Consider the following 19,123-nt stretch of genomic DNA (forward strand, 5'->3'; position numbering starts at 1 on the left):
AAATGGCTAAAAATGTTACTTTGCTAAAGTCCGCATGCTAGCAATGGTAATGTGCTAATGTTAGCATGCTAACACCTAGCATAAAAGTGGTAAGTGTTTATATAAGTGTCTCGCAATGAAAATGGTTATAAATGATACTATGCTCATGTTCAAATGTTAACAATGCTAACATGTAGCATAATAGTGCTAAGTGTTTATATGTGTGTTAGCTATGAAATTGGCTAAACATGTTACTATGCTAATGTTAGCATGCTAGCAATGCTAATGTTATTTAGCAGTCGCACTCCATGAAAAAATGCACAAACAACCATGCGTGCTTTTGCTTTTCACACCAAGTGCATGGGATTCTCTTGACAACCTGAGCCTAGCTGTCACCATGCACTGAATTTTTTTCCACCCATTCATTTCATTTTTCATTTTTTTTCACCCACTCATTTTGAGATTTCTTTTGACGGCTCACAGCCTACAGTCCTCCTGCTAACACCTTGTTAGCAATAATACCCAATGGAATAAGCTCCCAAGTCACTGGAATTCACCACAGTCGCATCGTTTTGAAGTGATAGCTGGGAGCGATAAAGCCTGTGGTTCAGAGCATCCACGGGATTGTCTGACACCTGTAGTGTGTGAGAAGACAGGTTCAGTAAGTTCTGCGGCAAAATTGTATTGTATTGTTATTTTGATGTAAAACAACCCCATTCGTGTGTTGTTTATGTTGATATAGTTTAGATGTTTGAGTTGTCACAAAAGCAAAAAGTATTTGTGTCAAGGTGAAAGTTATGCCTGAAATGTATCTTTTCACAAAAAGCTGGTTTTCTCCCTTTTTTAGTTGGGAAGTGATATTTTCCTGAAACTTTCTTATGTTTTACTGCTGATTAATAAAGAATGGAAAAAGATAGAAGCAAACAGGTTCAATGTTTATATGGCCATACAACACAATATTCTGTGTGCCTTGAAAGATCAGTCAAAAATGGTCTAAAATAGCCGCTACTAAAGGGGTTGACTTTTGAAAAACAAGCTGGGATTGAATGAGTTCGTATTTTGAGAAAAAAAAAAGTTGTAATTGTGCGAGAATAACGTCGTAATGTCATGAGGAAAAATGTCATTTTTGAAAAAACATGAAATTATAAAAAAAAAAAGAAATATAGAATATTATGATAATTTTTTTTTAAATTAGCTTGCAGAAAAAGTTATAATTCCGAGAGGAAAATTTTACAGGAAGAAAGCTGAAATAGTTGGAGGGAAAAACAACAATAGCAGACAACAAAATTAACAGAATAAAGTCGTTTTCTAGAAAAAATAAAGAGAAAAAATTCATTTTAGGAGAAAAAATATGTAATATCATGAAGACTGTAAGATTAGCTCATTTTTGTAGCAGAGAGTTGAAATATTAAAGAAAAAAGAGGAAAGAAAATGGAAAAGACAGCTACAAGAATAAGAACGAGTGAAATAAAGCGGCCATTTTATGTGTCATTTTCATCGCATAAAGTTGAAATATTACAGAAAAAGATGTTACTCTTGTAAAGTCGTAAGTTGAAATATTTGGAAAGTAGAAAAACAGCAACAATGATGCGATTTGTATTTCATGTTCAGGCTTTTGAGATGGGATTTGTTCAGCGTGTAAATCTCATAAAAGAACGAGAATGGCAAAATAAACGCTGCATTGACCTCTTCGAATTTCTTGGCCTTGTACGTCTCCGCCCCCCTCAGGAAGTTGAGCAGTATGATGTCACACAGCACGGTGCCCTGCATGGTGACAACTTGGATTAGCACCGGTGAGGACCAACACAGCATCTGATTCAATCATCAACTCTTCCTCTGACATTTCTCACACATTGTGCAGGTGAACGTGTGCATGCATGACTGATCGAGGCCCGTGCGTGGTCCTGACTCCCCTGCTGCAAGCGTGGTGGGGAGGGGAAGTCCAGAACTTGAGTAAGTACGCGTGTACTCAAGCAAAGCAGACTTTGGCTGCCAAGTGTTCTTCAGCTAGCGAGTGACTCGCTGTGTTACCCCAAAATGAGCCAGGGCTACCCGCAGTGAAAACATGAGTTTAATTTCCAAGAATTGTACTTACGTTTACAGCAGCAGTCGAAGGCAAGCATATGCAGCGTAATAGCGCTTATATATGTGTTTATATATGTGTCTAGCTATGAAAATGGCTAAAAATTTTACTATGCTAATGTTTGCATGCTTGCAATGCTAATGTGCTAACGTTATCATGCTAACACCTAGTATAATAGTGCTAAGTGTTTATATGTGTCTACCCATGTAAATTGCTAAAAATGCTAGTATGCTAATGTTAGCCTGCTAACAATACTGGCATGATAACGTTAGTATGCTAACACGTAGCATGATAGTGTCTAGCTATGAAAATGCTCAATGTACCGAGAAGGCTAAATGTCCCGTATGAGTGTAGAATTTTGACTTCGGAATGGTCTGAATGTGGAAGTAGCTAGAACTCTTTAGATCAATGGCATTTTGCGGTCCGGAAGAAAAAATGTTTGCAGAATGAATTTTTGTGCTGTGCTTATAGCATGAATGTCCAGACTTTGTTGAATGAGTTGATGTTGAAATGGCTTCAACCGGTTGAGAAATGTGGCAGTAGTAGCAGGTAATTAGTTCTTAGGAAAAGGGTGAATTTTGGGAAAATGGGCTATCCAAGTGAAAACATGAGTTCTATTTCCAAGAATTGCGCTTACATTTACAGCAGCAGTCAAAGGCTTGTACGCAGCAAGCGTACGCAGAAGTCTGAAAGGCAAAACACTCACCACTCCGATTGACGTGAAAGCTGCCACCATGTTGATCAGTGTGGGGATCATGTTGAACTTTCCTGCCTGAATAGGAAAACAACATTCTAAGACAAAGATCAGAAGACCCCTCCTTTTCAAGAAGTCATCAATCTATCCATCTTTTTCCACTTGTCTGAGGTCGGATAGCGGGGGAAGCAGCCTACACAAGGAAGCCCAGACTTCCCTGTCTCCAGCTACTTTGTCCCAGCGGATCCCAAGGCGTTTCCCGTCCAGTTGAGAGACATAGTCTCTCCAAAGTGTCCTGGGTCCTGAGGCGTCTACGAGGTGTTCAACAAGTGTTCCAACTATCCTGGGATCACACTCCTCAGCCTTCCTAGTAAGGTCTATTCAGGGGTTCTGGAGACGAGTGTCCACCAGAGAGTTGAATCTCGGATTCAGGAGGAGCAGTGTGGTTTTCGTCCAGACCGTGGAACTGTGGACCAGCTCGACACTTTCAGCAGGGTCCTTGAGGGTGCATGAGCGTTTACCCAACCAGTCTACATGTGTTTTGTAGACATGGAGAAGGCATACAGTACAACCGTATTCCTTGAGAAATCCTATGGGAGTATGGGTAAGGGACCAGCTAATACAGGCGGTTCATTGCATGACTGTATGACCGGTGTCAGAGTTTGGTTCGCATTGCCGGTAATAAGTCGGACTCGTTGCCAGTGATGGTTGGACTCCGCCAGGGCTGTCCTTTGTCACCGATTCTGTTCATTACTTTTATGGGCAGAATTTCTAGACGCAACCAGGGTGTTGAGGGGTTCCGGTTTGGTGGCTGCAGGATTGGGTCTCTGCTTTTTGCAGATGATGTGGTCCTGCTGGCTTTACCAAGCCGTGACATTCAACTCTCACTGACATCGGTTCGCAGCCGAGTGTGAACCAAGTCCATGGTTCTCGTCCGGAAAAGGGTGGAGTGCCATCTTCGGTTCGGAGATGATATCCTGCGCCTAATGGACTAGTTTAAGTACCTCGGGATCTTGTTCACGAGTGAGGGGAGGATGGAACACGAGATCAACAGGCGGATTGGTGCGACGTCTCCAGTGATGTGGACTCTACATTTACGGTCCATTGTGGTAAAGAGGGAGCTGAGACGAAAGGGAAAGCTCTCAATTTAGCGGTCCATCTACATTCCTACCCTCACCTATGGTAATGAGCTTTGGGTAGTGACCGAAAGGACAAGAATGCGGGTACAAGCGGCCAAAATGAGTTTTCTCCGTAGGGTGGCTGGCCCTTAGAGATAAGTTGAGAAGCACTGTCATCTGGGAGAAACTCGGAGTAGAACTGCTGCTCCTCCGCACTGAGAGAAGCCCGATGAGGTGACTCGGGCATCTGGTCAGGATGCCTCCCGGAGGCCTCCGTGGGAAGGCCCAAGGACACGTTGGAGAGACTATGTCTCTCAACTGGCCCGGGAACGTCTCGGGATCCGCCGGGAGGAGCTGGATGAAGTGGCCGAGGAGAGGCATGTCTGGGCTTCCCTGCTTAGGCTGCTGCCCCCGCGACCCGACCTCGGATAAGCGGAAGAAGATGGATATGCAGTATATATACGTATATTTTGCTCTACACTATTCACCGTTATACTGTACTGTACATATTCACAAGCGCGTAATTTTTTTATAAGAAAAATTATGTACAAATTAAGCATACATTATGTACTGTATATACTCCCATTAATTTTACTTCCAGGTACACATACTTTGCATTTGATCTTGTTTACACACACATCACCAAAAGCTAGTGTAGGATGAACTCACTACAGTTTGTCACTTGGAATGTCAGGGGAGTTGGGTCGATAGAAAAAAGACAAAAAATTTTTAATCATTTGAAGAACACCCAAGCAGACATTGTCTTATTACAAGAGACTCACATGTCCAAATCAGCTGTCCATACACTTCACTCACCACAGTTCCCACACACATATTTAGCAAGTTACAACTCCAAACAGAGAGGGGTAGCTATTTTAATTAACAGGAGGGTGAATTTTATACTCCACAACACTATTACAGACACAGAAGGGAGATATATAATTATGAACATATCTGTTGATAATGTACATTTCTGCATTGCCAACATATATGGTCCGAATGTTGACGACCCCTCCTTCTTTCATGCCTTCTTTTCTTCTCTCTCTGCACATTTGGATACAAGTATGATCTCGGGAGGGGACCTCAACTTAGTATTTAATCCAGAAGTGGACAGGTCTAGCCCAGCCGGGAGACATCGTGAGTCTCAATCAACATCGATACTGAAGAAATACATGAATGATTTTGGTCTTTGTGATGCTTGGCGCTCTTATCACCCTACTCACAGGGAATATACCTATTTCTCACCAGTGCACCACACCTACTCTCGTATTGACTACTTTTTGACAAGCAACTCAGTCATATCAGACATCTCAAACATTCACATACACCCTATCACCATTAGTGACCACGCCGCAGTCTCTCTTTTTCTCACTAACCAAACAATGAGCACTCCTACTAGATGCTGGAGATTAAATACATCATTACTAAAAGACTCAGACTTCCTAAAATACTTTGAAAGAGAGTGGACAATGTTTTTAGACTTCAATGACCAACCCGGTGTTTTGGCTAGTATTCTGTGGGAGGCAGCAAAAACAGTAATGCGCGGAAAAACCATTTCATATTCATCATATAAGAAAAAGAAAGAGAGATTACTAGAATCAGAGTTGGAGAAAAAAATCCAACTCCTCGAAACCGCTCATGCTGACTCAAAGGATGAGCATATCCTAAGTAACCTAAGGAAACTGAAACTAGACTTAAAAGAAATTACTGACAAGAAAATTCAGTTCCAACTGCAGAGACTACGTTTGGAAAAGTTTGAGCATGGCAATAAACACGGAAAATACTTAGCTAACCAACTAAAAGTCAATAAAGAAAAAAGCTCTATCTCCTCCATTAGAAACTCAGGAGGTCACATCACTCACCTCCCGGAAGAAATTAATTCTGTCTTTAGGAGCTTTTATAAAAATCTATATACACCTCAGATTAAACCATCTCTCCCAGATATCAAAACATTTCTCAACAACATAGAATTACCAAAATTAAATGACGAACAGGTGACCAACTTAGATGTGCCCATTTCATTAAAAGAACTCCATAACGCTCTACACCGGTTGCCGAATAATAAAGCACCAGGACCTGACGGTTTCCCTGCCGAGTTTTATAAAACATTCTGGCCATTACTATCTCCAATATTTCTTAGAATGGTTTTGGAAATTAAAGACAGTTCATGCTTGCCTCCAACCATGAACTCAGCTACAATCAGTCTCCTGCTGAAACCGGATAAGGACCCAACACTACCTTCCAGTTATCGTCCAATTTCACTGATTAATGCAGATCTTAAAATAATATGCAAAGCGTTATCTATAAGGCTGGACAAAGTTACCCCTCATATAATACACCCTGATCAATCAGGATTTATTAAGGGGAGAAACTCAACTAGCAATGTACGCCGTCTAATCAATCTGATTGATTACTCTATCATCCATAATTTAGAAACCACAATTGTCTCATTGGATGCTGAAAAAGCATTTGACAGAGTAAACTGGAAATTTCTCTTTGCAACACCACATAAATTTGGCTTTGGAGATTCATTCAGAACATGGATTAAAATACTATACAACACCCCGAAGGCCTCTGTTCGGACCAACAATCACATCTCTCCAGAATTTACTTTACAAAGAGGTACTAGGCAAGGGTGTCCACTCTCTCCCTCACTATTTGCTATCTTTATCGAACCTCTTGCAGCTGCAATTCGACAACATATAAATATTAAAGGGATCCACACCACAAATGTTCATCATAAGATAAGCCTTTATGCTGATGATGTATTACTCTTCCTGGATAATTCACATTCTTCACTTCACGAATCTATCTCACTCATTAACAATTATAGCACCTTCTCAGATTACTCCATTAACTGGTCTAAATCCACAGTACTGCCCATTAACTTTGGTTTCCAGAGCACCCCCTCTATACCACTGTGTTCAGGGAACATTAAGTATTTGGGTATTAACATTTCCTCCAACCTGTCAGACCTGATCCGCTTGAATTATACTCCACTATTGAAGTCAATAGAGGATGATCTTGCACGTTGGAGAACCTTGCCCATCTCACTTACAGGCAGAGTATCCACCGTGAAAATGATGATTTTACCAAAGGTTAATTATCTATTTTCCATGATCCCCACTAAACCATCTATAATTTGGTTCAAGTCATTAGACTCATATATAAATACATTTCTTTGGAAAAATAAGCCAGCACGAATAAGTCTCAAAACATTACAAAAATCTAAAGAATATGGGGGCTTAGAACTCCCAAACTTCTCCAACTACTTCCTTGCAAACAGGTTACAGTATATCTTAAAATGGATCAACCCTAACCCATTGGATTATTTATGGCTAGACATAGAACAATCACTTAGCCACGAAATCCCAATTTGTAACCTGCCCTTCATTAGCCAAATCCTCCGAAAAAATAATTGTTTTAAAAGTATAAATATAAGCAACACTCTGACAGCTTGGTGGGAATTTTTAAAAATAACAAAATTCTCGCTCACTCCTTGCCAATACACTCCCGTCTGGAATAATCCTGACATCTTGCTTAAAAAGACACCATTAAATTTCCCAACATGGCACGAAAAAGGAATAAGTTGTATGAAAAATATAATTATAGGAAACAACTTTATCTCATTTAATGACCTTGTTACACAGTATGGAATAAATCATAACAAATTTCTTGAATACATACAAATTAAATCCATAATTAAAGCAAGTTTCAGGACCATATCATGGGAAAGCAATACCACTATTGACCAATTTTTAAAAATATCTGCCCCTAAAACATTATCTAAATTATATATTCTACTTTCAAAAAATGACAACACAATCGGAGTACCAATCTCCAAATGGAGCTCAGATTTATCTACAAGCTGTGACCCTGAATTTTGGAAGCAAATATGTCTTAATGCTTCCCGGTTAATCAATAATCCCAACCTACAGCTGATTCAGTTTAAAATCCTTCATAGAGTACACTACACAGGACATAGAATGTTTAGAATGGGCTTAACTGACTCTAACATCTGTACACACTGCTCAGACCATAGAATAGATGACTACTTACACTCCATGTGGACCTGTGCTCCCATTAAAAATTTTTGGCACGGAGTGTGTGAGTACCTATCTTTGGCACTTGGGTTCTCCATTCCTACCTCTCCTTTACTATGCCTGCTGGGCGATCTCTCCACAATTGATGTAGAAACAAATCAAACACAGCTTCTCATCACTGCATTAAGCATCGCCAAGAAAACCATTCTCATCAATTGGAAATCAAGGAAGAAACTGAACATAGCTCTTTACATAAATCTTTTGTTAGATCATATAGCTATGGAGAGAATGTCTGCTGAATCTAAAGAACAAATGGCAGAATTTCAGTCTATATGGGCACCAATAATTAATTCCCTGACCTGACTCTCAGGGGGGTGAGGGCATCTGTCTCTGCCCCTGGGGGTCTCGTTCATCTGGCGTGGGGTGTGGTCCTGGTCGCTGGGTGGGCCTGGTACCTCGAGGGCGGGCGGTGGCGGGCTTGGTGTCCCGGGTCTTCTTTGCTGGGCTGCCTGCCTGGGGGGGCTGGTGTGTGGGGGTGGGGAGGGGTCCCGTGTGTGGCTGGTGGCGCTGGCTCTCCCTCGCCTCCTTTGCCTCTGGGGGTGGGGCGGGGACTGCCCTGGGCCCTCCTGCTCGGCTGCCGCGTGGGGCCGTCCGGTGTGGGGTGTGGGGGCCGGCCTCTCCCCCTGGTGGGGGCGCGGGTGCCTGAGCCCAGCTGCCCCCGCGGAGCCATCTCCCCTGGGTGGGAAGGTGGTTTGGATTGCCCCTTTTTATTTATTTATTTTTATTTTATTTTTTTAAATTATTTTATTTTATTTTATTTTATTTCACTGATTTATGTGTGTGGTGTATGTGTGATAGGTGGGAGCTGCCTGTTATCCTCCGGCGCCTGGGGCTGTCCCCCGGGTGACGGGGGGCGCGGAGGTGGGGGTCGCGGATGTGTGGTTTGGGCTCGGGGTGGGGGGTGCGTGGTGCTGGGGTGGGGGGGATCCCTTGCTTTCTCCCCTCAGGGACGGGGCCGCTGTGGCTCGGTGGGTGGGGCGTGTGGGGGCCGTGGGCGGGTTGCGCGTGGGGGCGGGCGGCGTGGTGTCCATCTGCGTGGTGCTTCCCGGGATCGGCGGGGGGATGCTTGCTCCGGGGTGGGGCGGTCGGGGGGTGGCTTTGGCCGGGGGCTTGGGGGTCGGGCTGGCGGGGGGATGGCGGGCGGTCCCTGCTGCCTGCTGGTGTCAGGCTGGTCCTTACTTCCGGGCCGGCGGTTGTCTCCCTCCCTCCGGGGTTTCCCCCTTGGCGTGTTGGTGGATGGGCGGGGGGTGGGGCGGTGGCCGGTCTGCGGCGTGGCGGGGTGCGGGGCGGGCGGGGGCATCTGCTTGGGCGCCGGGCGGGGGGCCGCTCCTCTCGCGGGCCCGGTCGTGCGGTGCTTGCTTCTCTGTCCCTCCCTGGCGCCTCTGGCCTGCGTGCTTCGTGGGTGCGGCCGTGCTCCGCTCTATGTGGGGTCCGGTGCTCTTGTGTTCGTCGTGGTGTTGCTCCCTTGCCGGCCGTGGTGGTATGCGGGGGGCGCGTGGGCGCGGTTCCCGCTGTCCTGGTGGCGGTCGGATCTGCCTTGGGGACGTGTGGCTTGTCCGTGGTGTTTGGCGGTTTGGGGGTGGCGCTGTGGACGCTACCTCCGGTGGGGCTCCGGTGTTGGGGGGCGCTGGGGGTATCGCCTCTGGGGGGTTGGGTGGACCGGACTGGGCATCCTGGCGGGCCGGGTAGGGCCTGTGGTGTGTCCTGCGGCCTGTGGCACGCCCGAGCCTGGGCTGTGGTGGGCGGCCGGTCGGTCATGTGTCCTTGGTCCCCCCCCTGCTCGGTTTGGGCGGCGTTGGGGTGTGGGGCCCCCGTCCTTCCTGTGCCACTGCACCACCTCACATATATATAGGACTTTGGGGGGTGGCCTACGGTCGGGCGTGATTGGGGAGGGGAGCTGCCTTGCGGGGCTCCTTTGCTCCTGCTGTGCCACTGACCTGTTGCCCCCCAATTTTAATCGCAGAGTAGACACTTAGGGTTTGGGGGGGCTGGCCAGGTGAGGGGCCCTCCGAGCGGCAGCTGTCCCCCGATTTTAATTGCATCATTAGCTATCATCCACATACACTCCATATACATGCACACAGATACACCATCCTCTTTTATTTTATTTCCTCTTTTATTTTATTTTATTTATTTATTTATTTTTTAATTGCATCATAGACACTATCACACCTTATCACATACACGGGTGGGGCGGGCTGGATTGGGGTGCCTCGTGCACCTCGGCGTCTGCCCGCCACGGTCGGCGGTGTGGCCGGGGGCCTGGCCGTTGCGGTGGCTCGCCCGGGGCGGCCTGGCCTGTGGGGTGCCCTTGTCTGGTTCGCCTGCCCTTCCCTGGGGTGGCCCTCTGGGGCCTATTGATGCCGGGGCTTGCGCCGGGGGGGGCGGCTTGCGGTGCCTCCCCTGGACTGACACGTGCCGCGGGCGCCTCTGCGCTCTTGGGGCGGGTTCGGCGGTCTCCGGGGGGCGGTGCTGGTGCTTCGGGTGGCCCGTGTGCTGTCGCGGCGGCCGGTGGTTGCTGCGCTGTGGCGGCTGCTGGGGCGCCGGGCCAGCTGGTGGGTTGGGGCTTGGTCATGCTTGCGGGTACTGTGGGCCTGGGTGGCGGGGTGGGGGTGGGGGGGCGGGTGCCCTGGGGCCGGGCTCGCTGGGGGGGGTCGTGCTCTTCCGGGCGCTTGGGCGTCTGTCGCCGTTGCGCTTTGTGCGCTGCCGGGCCGCTGTCTGTGTCCTCGCCTCCCCCGGTCTGTCTGTGGGCTTGTCGGGGGTGGGGCTCCGGTGCGCGGGTGGTGCGCTGTCGGCTCTGGTGGCATGTGGCTGGTCTGGCTTCTGGTGGCTTGTGGGGGCCGTCGGCTGGTCGGCTGCTGGTCTCGCCTTCTCGGCTCTGGTGCTTGGCCTCCCTGCGGCTTGGGGTGTGGTGCTCCCGCTCTCTCTTCGGGGTTTGCTGGCCCGCGGGTGTCGGTTGGCGCTGTGTGGTGGTTCGCCTGGCTGCTCGCCCGTTTTCCCGCCTGCCTGCTCAGTTTCCCGCTCTCCTCCTCGCTGACTCCCCTGTCTGCCTCGCTGGCGGCGTCCTACCGCTGGGGGGGTGTGGCCGGGTGTCTTCCTGCTCCCCGGCGGTCTGCGCTCTCCGCTCCTGGGTTCTGGATCGTATGTCTGGGTCCCCGGGGTCCCCGGCTCCGCTGCTCCTTGGGTTACCAACGGGGGATAGGGTGGGGCTTCCGGGTGTCGGGCAGTCGACCACTGTGTGTGTGTGTGTGTGTGTGTGTGTGTGCGCGCTTGAGTAAGTAAGAGTGTGTATGAGCGTGCGCGTAGGGGTGTGTATGTGCGTAGGAGTGTGTATGTGCGTATGTGTGGGTGCGTAGGAGTGTGTATGTGCGTGCGTGTGTGTACTTTTATTTATTTATTTATTTTAGTTATTTATTTTTTTTTTGGGGGGGGGGGGGGGGGCATACAGGGGTTTGCTCCGTGGGGTCAGGTGCTGGGCGATACATCTCTGCCGCCCGTGCCTCCGCCGGGTGGGTGGAGGGTGTGCCTCCTGCATCCCTTGGCGGGGCGGCCCTGTGTCGGGGGTCGGGCGGGGGTTGGCCCGGGGCGGGCCGGGCTCCGCTCCCTGGGGGTGGGGGTGGCGGTGGGCGGGAATTGGCGCTTCCGGCGCGGGCGGGCTTCTTTCCGGTTGTGGAGGCGTCTCTGGGCCTGCCGGTTTGTGGCCCCCGGTACCCGTCTGCCTTTGTGGGGTGTGATCTCTCGCTGGTCTCAGGGGTTGGCAGTCCTCCGGCCCGCTGGCGCCCTGTCCTTGGCTGGGATTACCTCTCTTCGGCCCCTTACTGGTCTTCCCGGGGGGGGGGGGGCTCTCTGGGCTGGCTCTTGGGGCACTGATCTTTGTGCTGCCTGCCCCTATGGGCCTGGTGGCCTTCTGGCGGCCGGGGCCCGGCCTTGCTATTTGGGGCGGGGCTCTCTGGGAGGTGGATGGCGCCCACTTTCCTTTCATGCATTCTCAGTGACAATTACACGCCCACACATTCCTGCACCTTTATATATATATGAAGTCTTCCTCACATACAGAGATACCTGTACATATGCACACTCACAGTACATACGTACGTCCCCACATTACTCACTGAGTTAACCAGGGTGTTATTATGTTGTTGGTTTTATTACAGCGACGGTGATATCAGCAGTATGACTATATATATATATATGTGTGTATGTACGGTATATATATGTATATGTATATATATATATATATATATGTATGTATGTGTATGTATGTATATATATGTGTATATATATATATTTTTTTTTTACAATGATGTGCATTACAGTAACTTTGATTCTATTCACTATCATGGATAATCATTTCATTACTACAATTGTGTGTGACTGTTTCAATGCGGTATTATCATGGTGATCACTATCATAATTCATCATTTCATGACTGCTATTGTGTGCGACTGTTTCAATGCAGTATTGTCATTGTGATCACTGTCATAGTTCATCATTTCATGACTGCTATTATGTCTGATTGTCATTGACAGCTTTGTCATTGTGGTTGTTGATATTGATTTGTCCTTCATCCTTGTTCGTCTTTATAGTTGTCACGGACATTTATTTGCTGATGTCGTTCTGTATGTTTCTGTTGTTCTGTCACAATTGTTGTTGTTGCTGCTGTTGTCCTTGTCTCTTGTCTCTCTTTTTTTTGTTTTTGTCCCCCCCCCCCCCGTTTCCTTTTCTCTTCTTCTCTGTCCCCTCCTGCTCCGGTCCGGTCGCTCCAAATTTGCTTTATAACAAGCATCAAGGTCGAATAAATTTTGTATGACAGGGGAAGTGTATATCACACTTCTCTCTGGCAGAGTAAATCTGTTGAGCACTTGACGGCATTTAGGTATACAATTCTATCTGCTTTAAAGGCTGGACAGGACAGGGGTAAAAAAAAAAAAAAAAAAAAAAAAAAAAAAAAAGAAAAATGTATTATGTATTATTATGTATTAATATCTTGTTGATTTTCTTTATTTATATAATTTGCCAGCAAAACAGTATGTATCCCCCCCGCTGAATACTTGGTATTACCCAACCCGCTTTCTCTGCTATTTGCTGTATGTTTGGCGTGGATGGAGACAGCAGAACTGCGGAAAAATGAAAAGAGTCACTAAAAGGCAGACAGAAAACAGTTTTTCATTGCTGGTCGACACCTAAACCCCATAAAAAAAGAAAAAAATCCTGAGCAAAAAGAGGTAAATGCCCGTATTGTTCAGTGAGGTGATGATTTGTGATGTTGGGTAGCGGCGTTGATAGCTTAACTACATTTAAATAAATGTCGCCGTTTTCCACATCAAATACCTTGTCAGTAGTGAAGGTCATTTACTGATCAAACAAGCCTACAACAGAAGCTACATTTAACCAGCCATTTTTACAAATGACTTTTTAAAAAAATGACCTCTTCTTTAATCTTTCAACTTTATGCTAAGTGATGTTACTTTTCCTCATAGTTATTACGTTATTCTCTTTAAAAAAAACAAAAAAAAACATGTGAACTCTTTTCTCTTAATATTTTTGACTTTATTCTTGTAAAATTACGTGTAAAATCTTTGCTGTTTTTTCTTGAATATTTCACCTTCAGAAAGGTTCCTCTCATATTATGACTTTATTTCCATAACAGTATAACTTTTCCTCAAGCCTAATTTGTTTTGTTTATTTCTCATAATATCATGACAAAATAATGTATTTCTTCTTTATTATTTCAACTTTGTGCTACTAAAATGACATTATTTTATAACGCAATTGTTGTAATATGATGACTTTTTTTCGTTGTCTTAATATTTTGACTTAATTCTTCCATTTTTGCTGCTGTTGGGTTTTTTTCTGTCTTGTTAAATTTCAGAATGTGTCGCAGGCCAACCAGAAACATCCGCGAGCCACATTTTGGACACCCCTGCTAAATATACAGTACAGTATAGCTATCTATTCTTGCTAACTACCGAGCTAAGAGCAATGAAGTGTTGACTCACATTTCCATTGACAAGCACGTCAAACCTTATAGCGTAGGCTTTGACCAGTGTGCGATAGTCAGTCCCATTCTCCATCTTATAATACTTGGCAAACCTTCAATGATCATAAAAACAACAACACATGTCAAATAATGTGGACATTGCGTGGTGAAACTCTTCTACTGTGTTATTTTTTTCTGAAAAATACACCCTATTATTAAGGGATGCCGCCAAAAGTAGGACTGACTTGCAATGTCAAGAATTACAACGAAGTCTGGCACACACTTTTGAGGAGACTGACTCACACACATCTGGAAAATGGGAGGAAAACATGGCCGCCGTCACACAAAACCGGAACTTAGCGACTAACTGCCCGTAAGCCGTTCAGCGTTTGTTAATGATTATAAAACACTGTGTGACGTCTGTATTACGTGTATGCTGTGCATGTCTGCCAAAGCAATTTCACCACAACCCGCAGGGGGCGCCAAACATGTCATTTACACGCTATTTTCACTCTATTTTTCTATTTGCCTGTTACGGAAGCCCATTTGCGCCACTGAAAGAAAAAAAAATATCCCAGTGGTATGTCATAATTATGAGATAAAAAGTCAGAATGATGAGATAAGATGTCACAATTATGAGATAAAAAGTCATTACTATGAGATAAAGTCCTAATTGTGGGATAAAAACTCTAAATTATGAGATAAATCAAAATTATGAGATAAGAGTGAAAATTGCAAAATAAAAAGTCATAATTAGTAGATAAAAAGTCTAAATTACGAGACAAATTATGAGATAAGAAATCAAAGTAATGTGATAAGACAGTCAATAATGGGATAAAAAGAATTAGGAGACAGGAAGTCATAATTATGAGATATAAAGTCGTAATTATCAGATTAAAAAAAGTCATAATTATGGGATTAAAAAATCAAAATTATGGCATGATATGTAAGAATTACAAGATAAAAAGTCTTAATTATGAGATAGGAAAATCATGATTATGAGCTTAAAAAGTGGAAATGATGACATAAAAAGTCCTAATTATGAGATAGGAAAGTCATAATTATGAGACATAAAGTCAAAATTGCAAGATAAAAAGTCATAATTACAAGATAGGAATGTCATATAATCAAACTGTGCACATGCCGCCTTCTTCACTTCACTGGAGTCTTCGTCACACGGGCTCCTAATGATCTCCTAATTATGGCTTTTTATCTCATAATTTCCACTGTTTATCTCACAATTATGACTTACCCTTGGGATTTTTTTTTCTTTCAGTGGCGGAAACGGGCTCCCGTAGTCTGTACTTTGGCTCAGGTCATTCAAACAGGAAAGCTTTTAAAACCTTGGTGCTCCATACCTGAAGTTGTAGCCTGGTGAGACGGCGTTCTTCTGTGACATCGCATCCAGTCTGGTGAATGAGTAGGAAGGCTTACACTGCTCATCTGATTTGTCCAGATCACACATCCAGCCAATCTTTATCCCGATCACACCTCCCTACAAGGGGAAACACAAAGAGAATGTGAGAAAAGGTCTTCTTTGTGTCCTTGAAGGTCCCAAAATTTGCGTTTGGAATTTGCAGGAGAGCACATTGAAAGGTGGAACAAAGTTTTCTTCTCCCTTGACGGTCCTGATGGCTTCCAACGTTACTGGCCTGACAAGGAGATCCCACCTGAGATGGTTTCCACCATCATGATCCTTCAGTGGAACAATGGAGCTTCGGGATGCGCAGGGGCGTCAAACGGCTATGTGGAGATGTTGCAGGGGGCATCCCTCACGACTGAAGGTCCTCGTCTGTGTGGTAAAAACTGGCTTTTGCAACAGGACAACGCTGCGCTTGACCCAGGAGTTCTTCCAGAGAAATAAGCTCACTCTTTTGGACCATCCTGCGTGTTCCCCTCATCTAAATCCAATATTGTTGATAAATATGTCCTTACATGCCAAACAGGTTTGCTCTGCCAGGGAAAAGTGTAAGATACTCTTCACCTCTTACATACTGTAGTTTGTACAGTAGTGATGTGTGATACCTCTGATTTTGTTTCCAATCCGATACAGAGTGAAATTCAAGCTGGTATTGGCGATACCAGCAAATTCACAACGCAAATTCACCCAATGTGTCTGGTAAATTTTAAAAAGGTAGTGTATTCCATATCATAGCATCAAGAACACAGTACCACCCAGCTATCTTCTACTGTTTATCCAAAAGAATACGATACATTTAATTACTTAATGAATTATTAAATTACTTAAATTAACTATTACACGATTAATTTATTTAAAATAAAAATTAATTTAAATGAGTAATTTACTTACTAAATTAACTCAATGCATTAACAAAATATGATGCATTTCATTAAGTTATTAATGAAATACATTTTTTATTTTATTAAATTAACTATTTAAGTATTAATTTATTTAAAATAATTTACTGAATTACAAAATTAAATATATTACATTTCAAATAATTATTTAGCTCATTCAATACCAGACGATTTTATAATCCAGAACGCCGCCCGATCCCAACAATGTATTGATACGTCGTTTGCATTTTTTGGAAAAAAAACGAGGTGATGACGCATCTCTCCACTAATGCAGTTCACTGCAGAGCAGCATGAAAACAGCCACTAGGCGGCAGAAGTGCATTTGACAAGAGCTCGGTGGGGATCATGTGGACGGGAAAAAAAATCACACAGGAAGGAGGAAGTGAGAGAGCGTGGAGGAGTGTAGCGTGCAGAAGGTTTTGCATTGCAGGGAAATTATAAGGCATGCACATGCATGCACACACATAGTTCAGTTCCAAATGTCCATCCATCCATCCATTTTCTATGCCTCTTCTCCTCATTAGGGTCGTGGGGCTTAACACCCTGCACTGGACACCCTGGACACCCCATTGTTAACACCCTGGACTGGTGTCCAGCCAATGGCAGGGCACATATAGACAAACACTCACATTCATACCTATGGACAATTTAGAGTCTCCAAAGAAGCTAACATGCATGTTTTGTCAAAATCATCTAAAATGGCCGCTACTGAAAGGGTTGTCTTTTAAAAAATGTCTGGGATCCAATGAGTGAATTAAATAAATTTCAAATTTACATAAATTAACCATGGAATAGTTAATTTAAGTAATTTATTTTAAAGCCTGAAGTATATTTACGCGTTGCTGCGTGAACGATCGATCGGTCATCGTTTCAACAGACAAACAGTACCTCAAATGACTCAATTAATCAAAAGTATCCACATTTTTGGATTTGAGAATCCATTTTAGCACATGAAGAGCTGGTATCGGCAGCATCGATATTTCTGCAATGATCAAGAGTTTCAAGAGTTTTATTGTTATATGCATAGTACTGTACATCACTGCTGTACAGTGGAACCTCGGTTAGCGTCCGGCCCAGTTAGCGTGTTTTTGCCAAAGAGGCAACCCCCGGCTAGGAACAGGGCGGCGGCGGGCTGAAAGACAACCAGCCCTGACAAAAATATTCAATCAAAGGTGGAGGGAACGGTTTGCCATTGTAATCAGTTGGAAAGCAAACTGATTGAGAGATTGTTCTGCGTGCAACAAGACAATGGCCCAAAATAACCAAGCTCTTCAGGAGAAGAAAGGACATTGATATTATTTCCAAGATAAATAAGAACAGATGTAGATAAAACTTACAAAATAAAAAAAAGCATAAATGCAACAAAAATAAACAATGGTGTGGAAAAAGTGTTTGCTCCCTTCCTGATTTCTTTTTTTTTTTTTTTGATGATTGCCACACTTTTTCACAACCTTTTCCACAATAATCGATCTCAATTCATCTCAGTTATGTTTTGATGGGGCAATCACTTTTTCACACAGGGCCATGTAGCTTTGGCCTTTTTTCTCCCTTAATAATAAAAAGTTTCATTTAAAAACTGCATTTTGTGTTCAGTTGTGTTGTCACTGACTAATATTTCAAGTTGTTTCATGATCTGAAACATTTAGGTGGGAATGACAGCTTGGTGGCGTCTTGGCTCACTCCTTGCCAATACACTCCCAACTGGAATAATCCTGACATCTTGCTTAAAAAGAAATCATTCGATTTTCTGACATGACACGAAAAAGGAATAAGTTGTATGAAAAAGGAAAACAACTTTATCTCATTTAATGACCTTGTTACACAGTATGGAATAAACCATAACAAATTTCTTGAATACACACAAATTAAATCTATAATTCCAGCAAGTTTCAGAAATATATCATGGGAAAGCAATCTCACCATTGACCAATTTTAAAAATATCTGCCCCTAAAACATTACCTAAATTATCTACCGTATTTTCACGACCATAAGGTGCACCGCATGCTGGCTTTTGTGAACGCTCGAACAACAGTGCATCAGACACATTAGCCCAAGCATCCACAATCCATTCACAAAATTGTGGCGTAACTCGGACAGCGCTGCCTCCCAGTCTTAGTGAAGCTGTGTTTGCTAGCTGTCATTCATCGCTCCCACGCCGCTCACAACTTCACTTTAAACGTCATGTTGACACCGATGTCCAGCGGTTGGCGTTCCTTCGTCAAGCCTCCCGGAATGATGGCAACCTCTGAGTTCATTTGCTGCACTTGTTTTTTCTCAGCGGCTTTGTTGACACGTGGGGAAAAAAAATCACCTCTTAAAAATCACCACAGGTGGCAGTTTCTGTCCATAACCATGGTCACCAAGCACAACCGTAGAAGCCGACTTCTCGTGCCCCGTTGTGTGTATCGACCATGCTGGTCCCCTTCTCTACAGTGTGGTTCACCGGGATGTGGAAAGTGGGCGGCACGTCGTCCATATTGGTGATGTAGTTGGGCTGGATGTGTTTGTCTGCAATGTTTTTACTGCAGTAGGAGCGGAAGATGGCCAGCTTTCCTTGTAATCCGCTGGATGTTGCTGCACCACGGTAGTCCTTGCCCGGATGGATAGATGGCGCCGTTTCATAAAATATACCTATATATCTACTGGGGCGTGCCTTTAGCGTCCTCAGTCACGTCCACCTTTCGTCTATATAAGCAGCGTGTCAGCGGGAGACGCTCCCAGGCAGTCGAGCAAGCGCTCATAAAAGTCACACACCAACACTTACAGATTTTGGAACTCGGTACACACATAAGGAGCGCCGCATTATAAGGTGCCTCGCCGATTTTGGACAAAATTTAAGATTTTTA

The 19,123-nt window shown here is 44.6% G+C and overlaps 1 protein-coding gene across 1 annotated transcript in view; it reads right to left on the bottom strand.

Annotated features, from left to right (window-relative positions):
• Positions 1-469: 469 nt before the first annotated feature.
• Positions 470-19,123, bottom strand: part of p2rx3b (purinergic receptor P2X, ligand-gated ion channel, 3b) — a 34,484-nt gene continuing 15,830 nt past the window's right edge. Inside the window, exons 9-13 of the mRNA XM_054776660.1 lie at positions 15,316-15,452; positions 13,977-14,070; positions 2,769-2,834; positions 1,666-1,743; positions 470-614 (exon numbers count right to left, since the gene is read on the bottom strand). Of these exons, the coding sequence (XP_054632635.1) occupies positions 489-614; positions 1,666-1,743; positions 2,769-2,834; positions 13,977-14,070; positions 15,316-15,452 (501 nt within the window). The 3' untranslated portion in view covers positions 470-488. The remainder of the gene's footprint in view (positions 615-1,665; positions 1,744-2,768; positions 2,835-13,976; positions 14,071-15,315; positions 15,453-19,123) is intronic.

The sequence above is a fragment of the Dunckerocampus dactyliophorus genome, chromosome 5 (assembly GCF_027744805.1).
Source record: "Dunckerocampus dactyliophorus isolate RoL2022-P2 chromosome 5, RoL_Ddac_1.1, whole genome shotgun sequence".
In the NCBI taxonomy this organism is placed as follows: Eukaryota; Metazoa; Chordata; class Actinopteri; order Syngnathiformes; family Syngnathidae; genus Dunckerocampus; species Dunckerocampus dactyliophorus.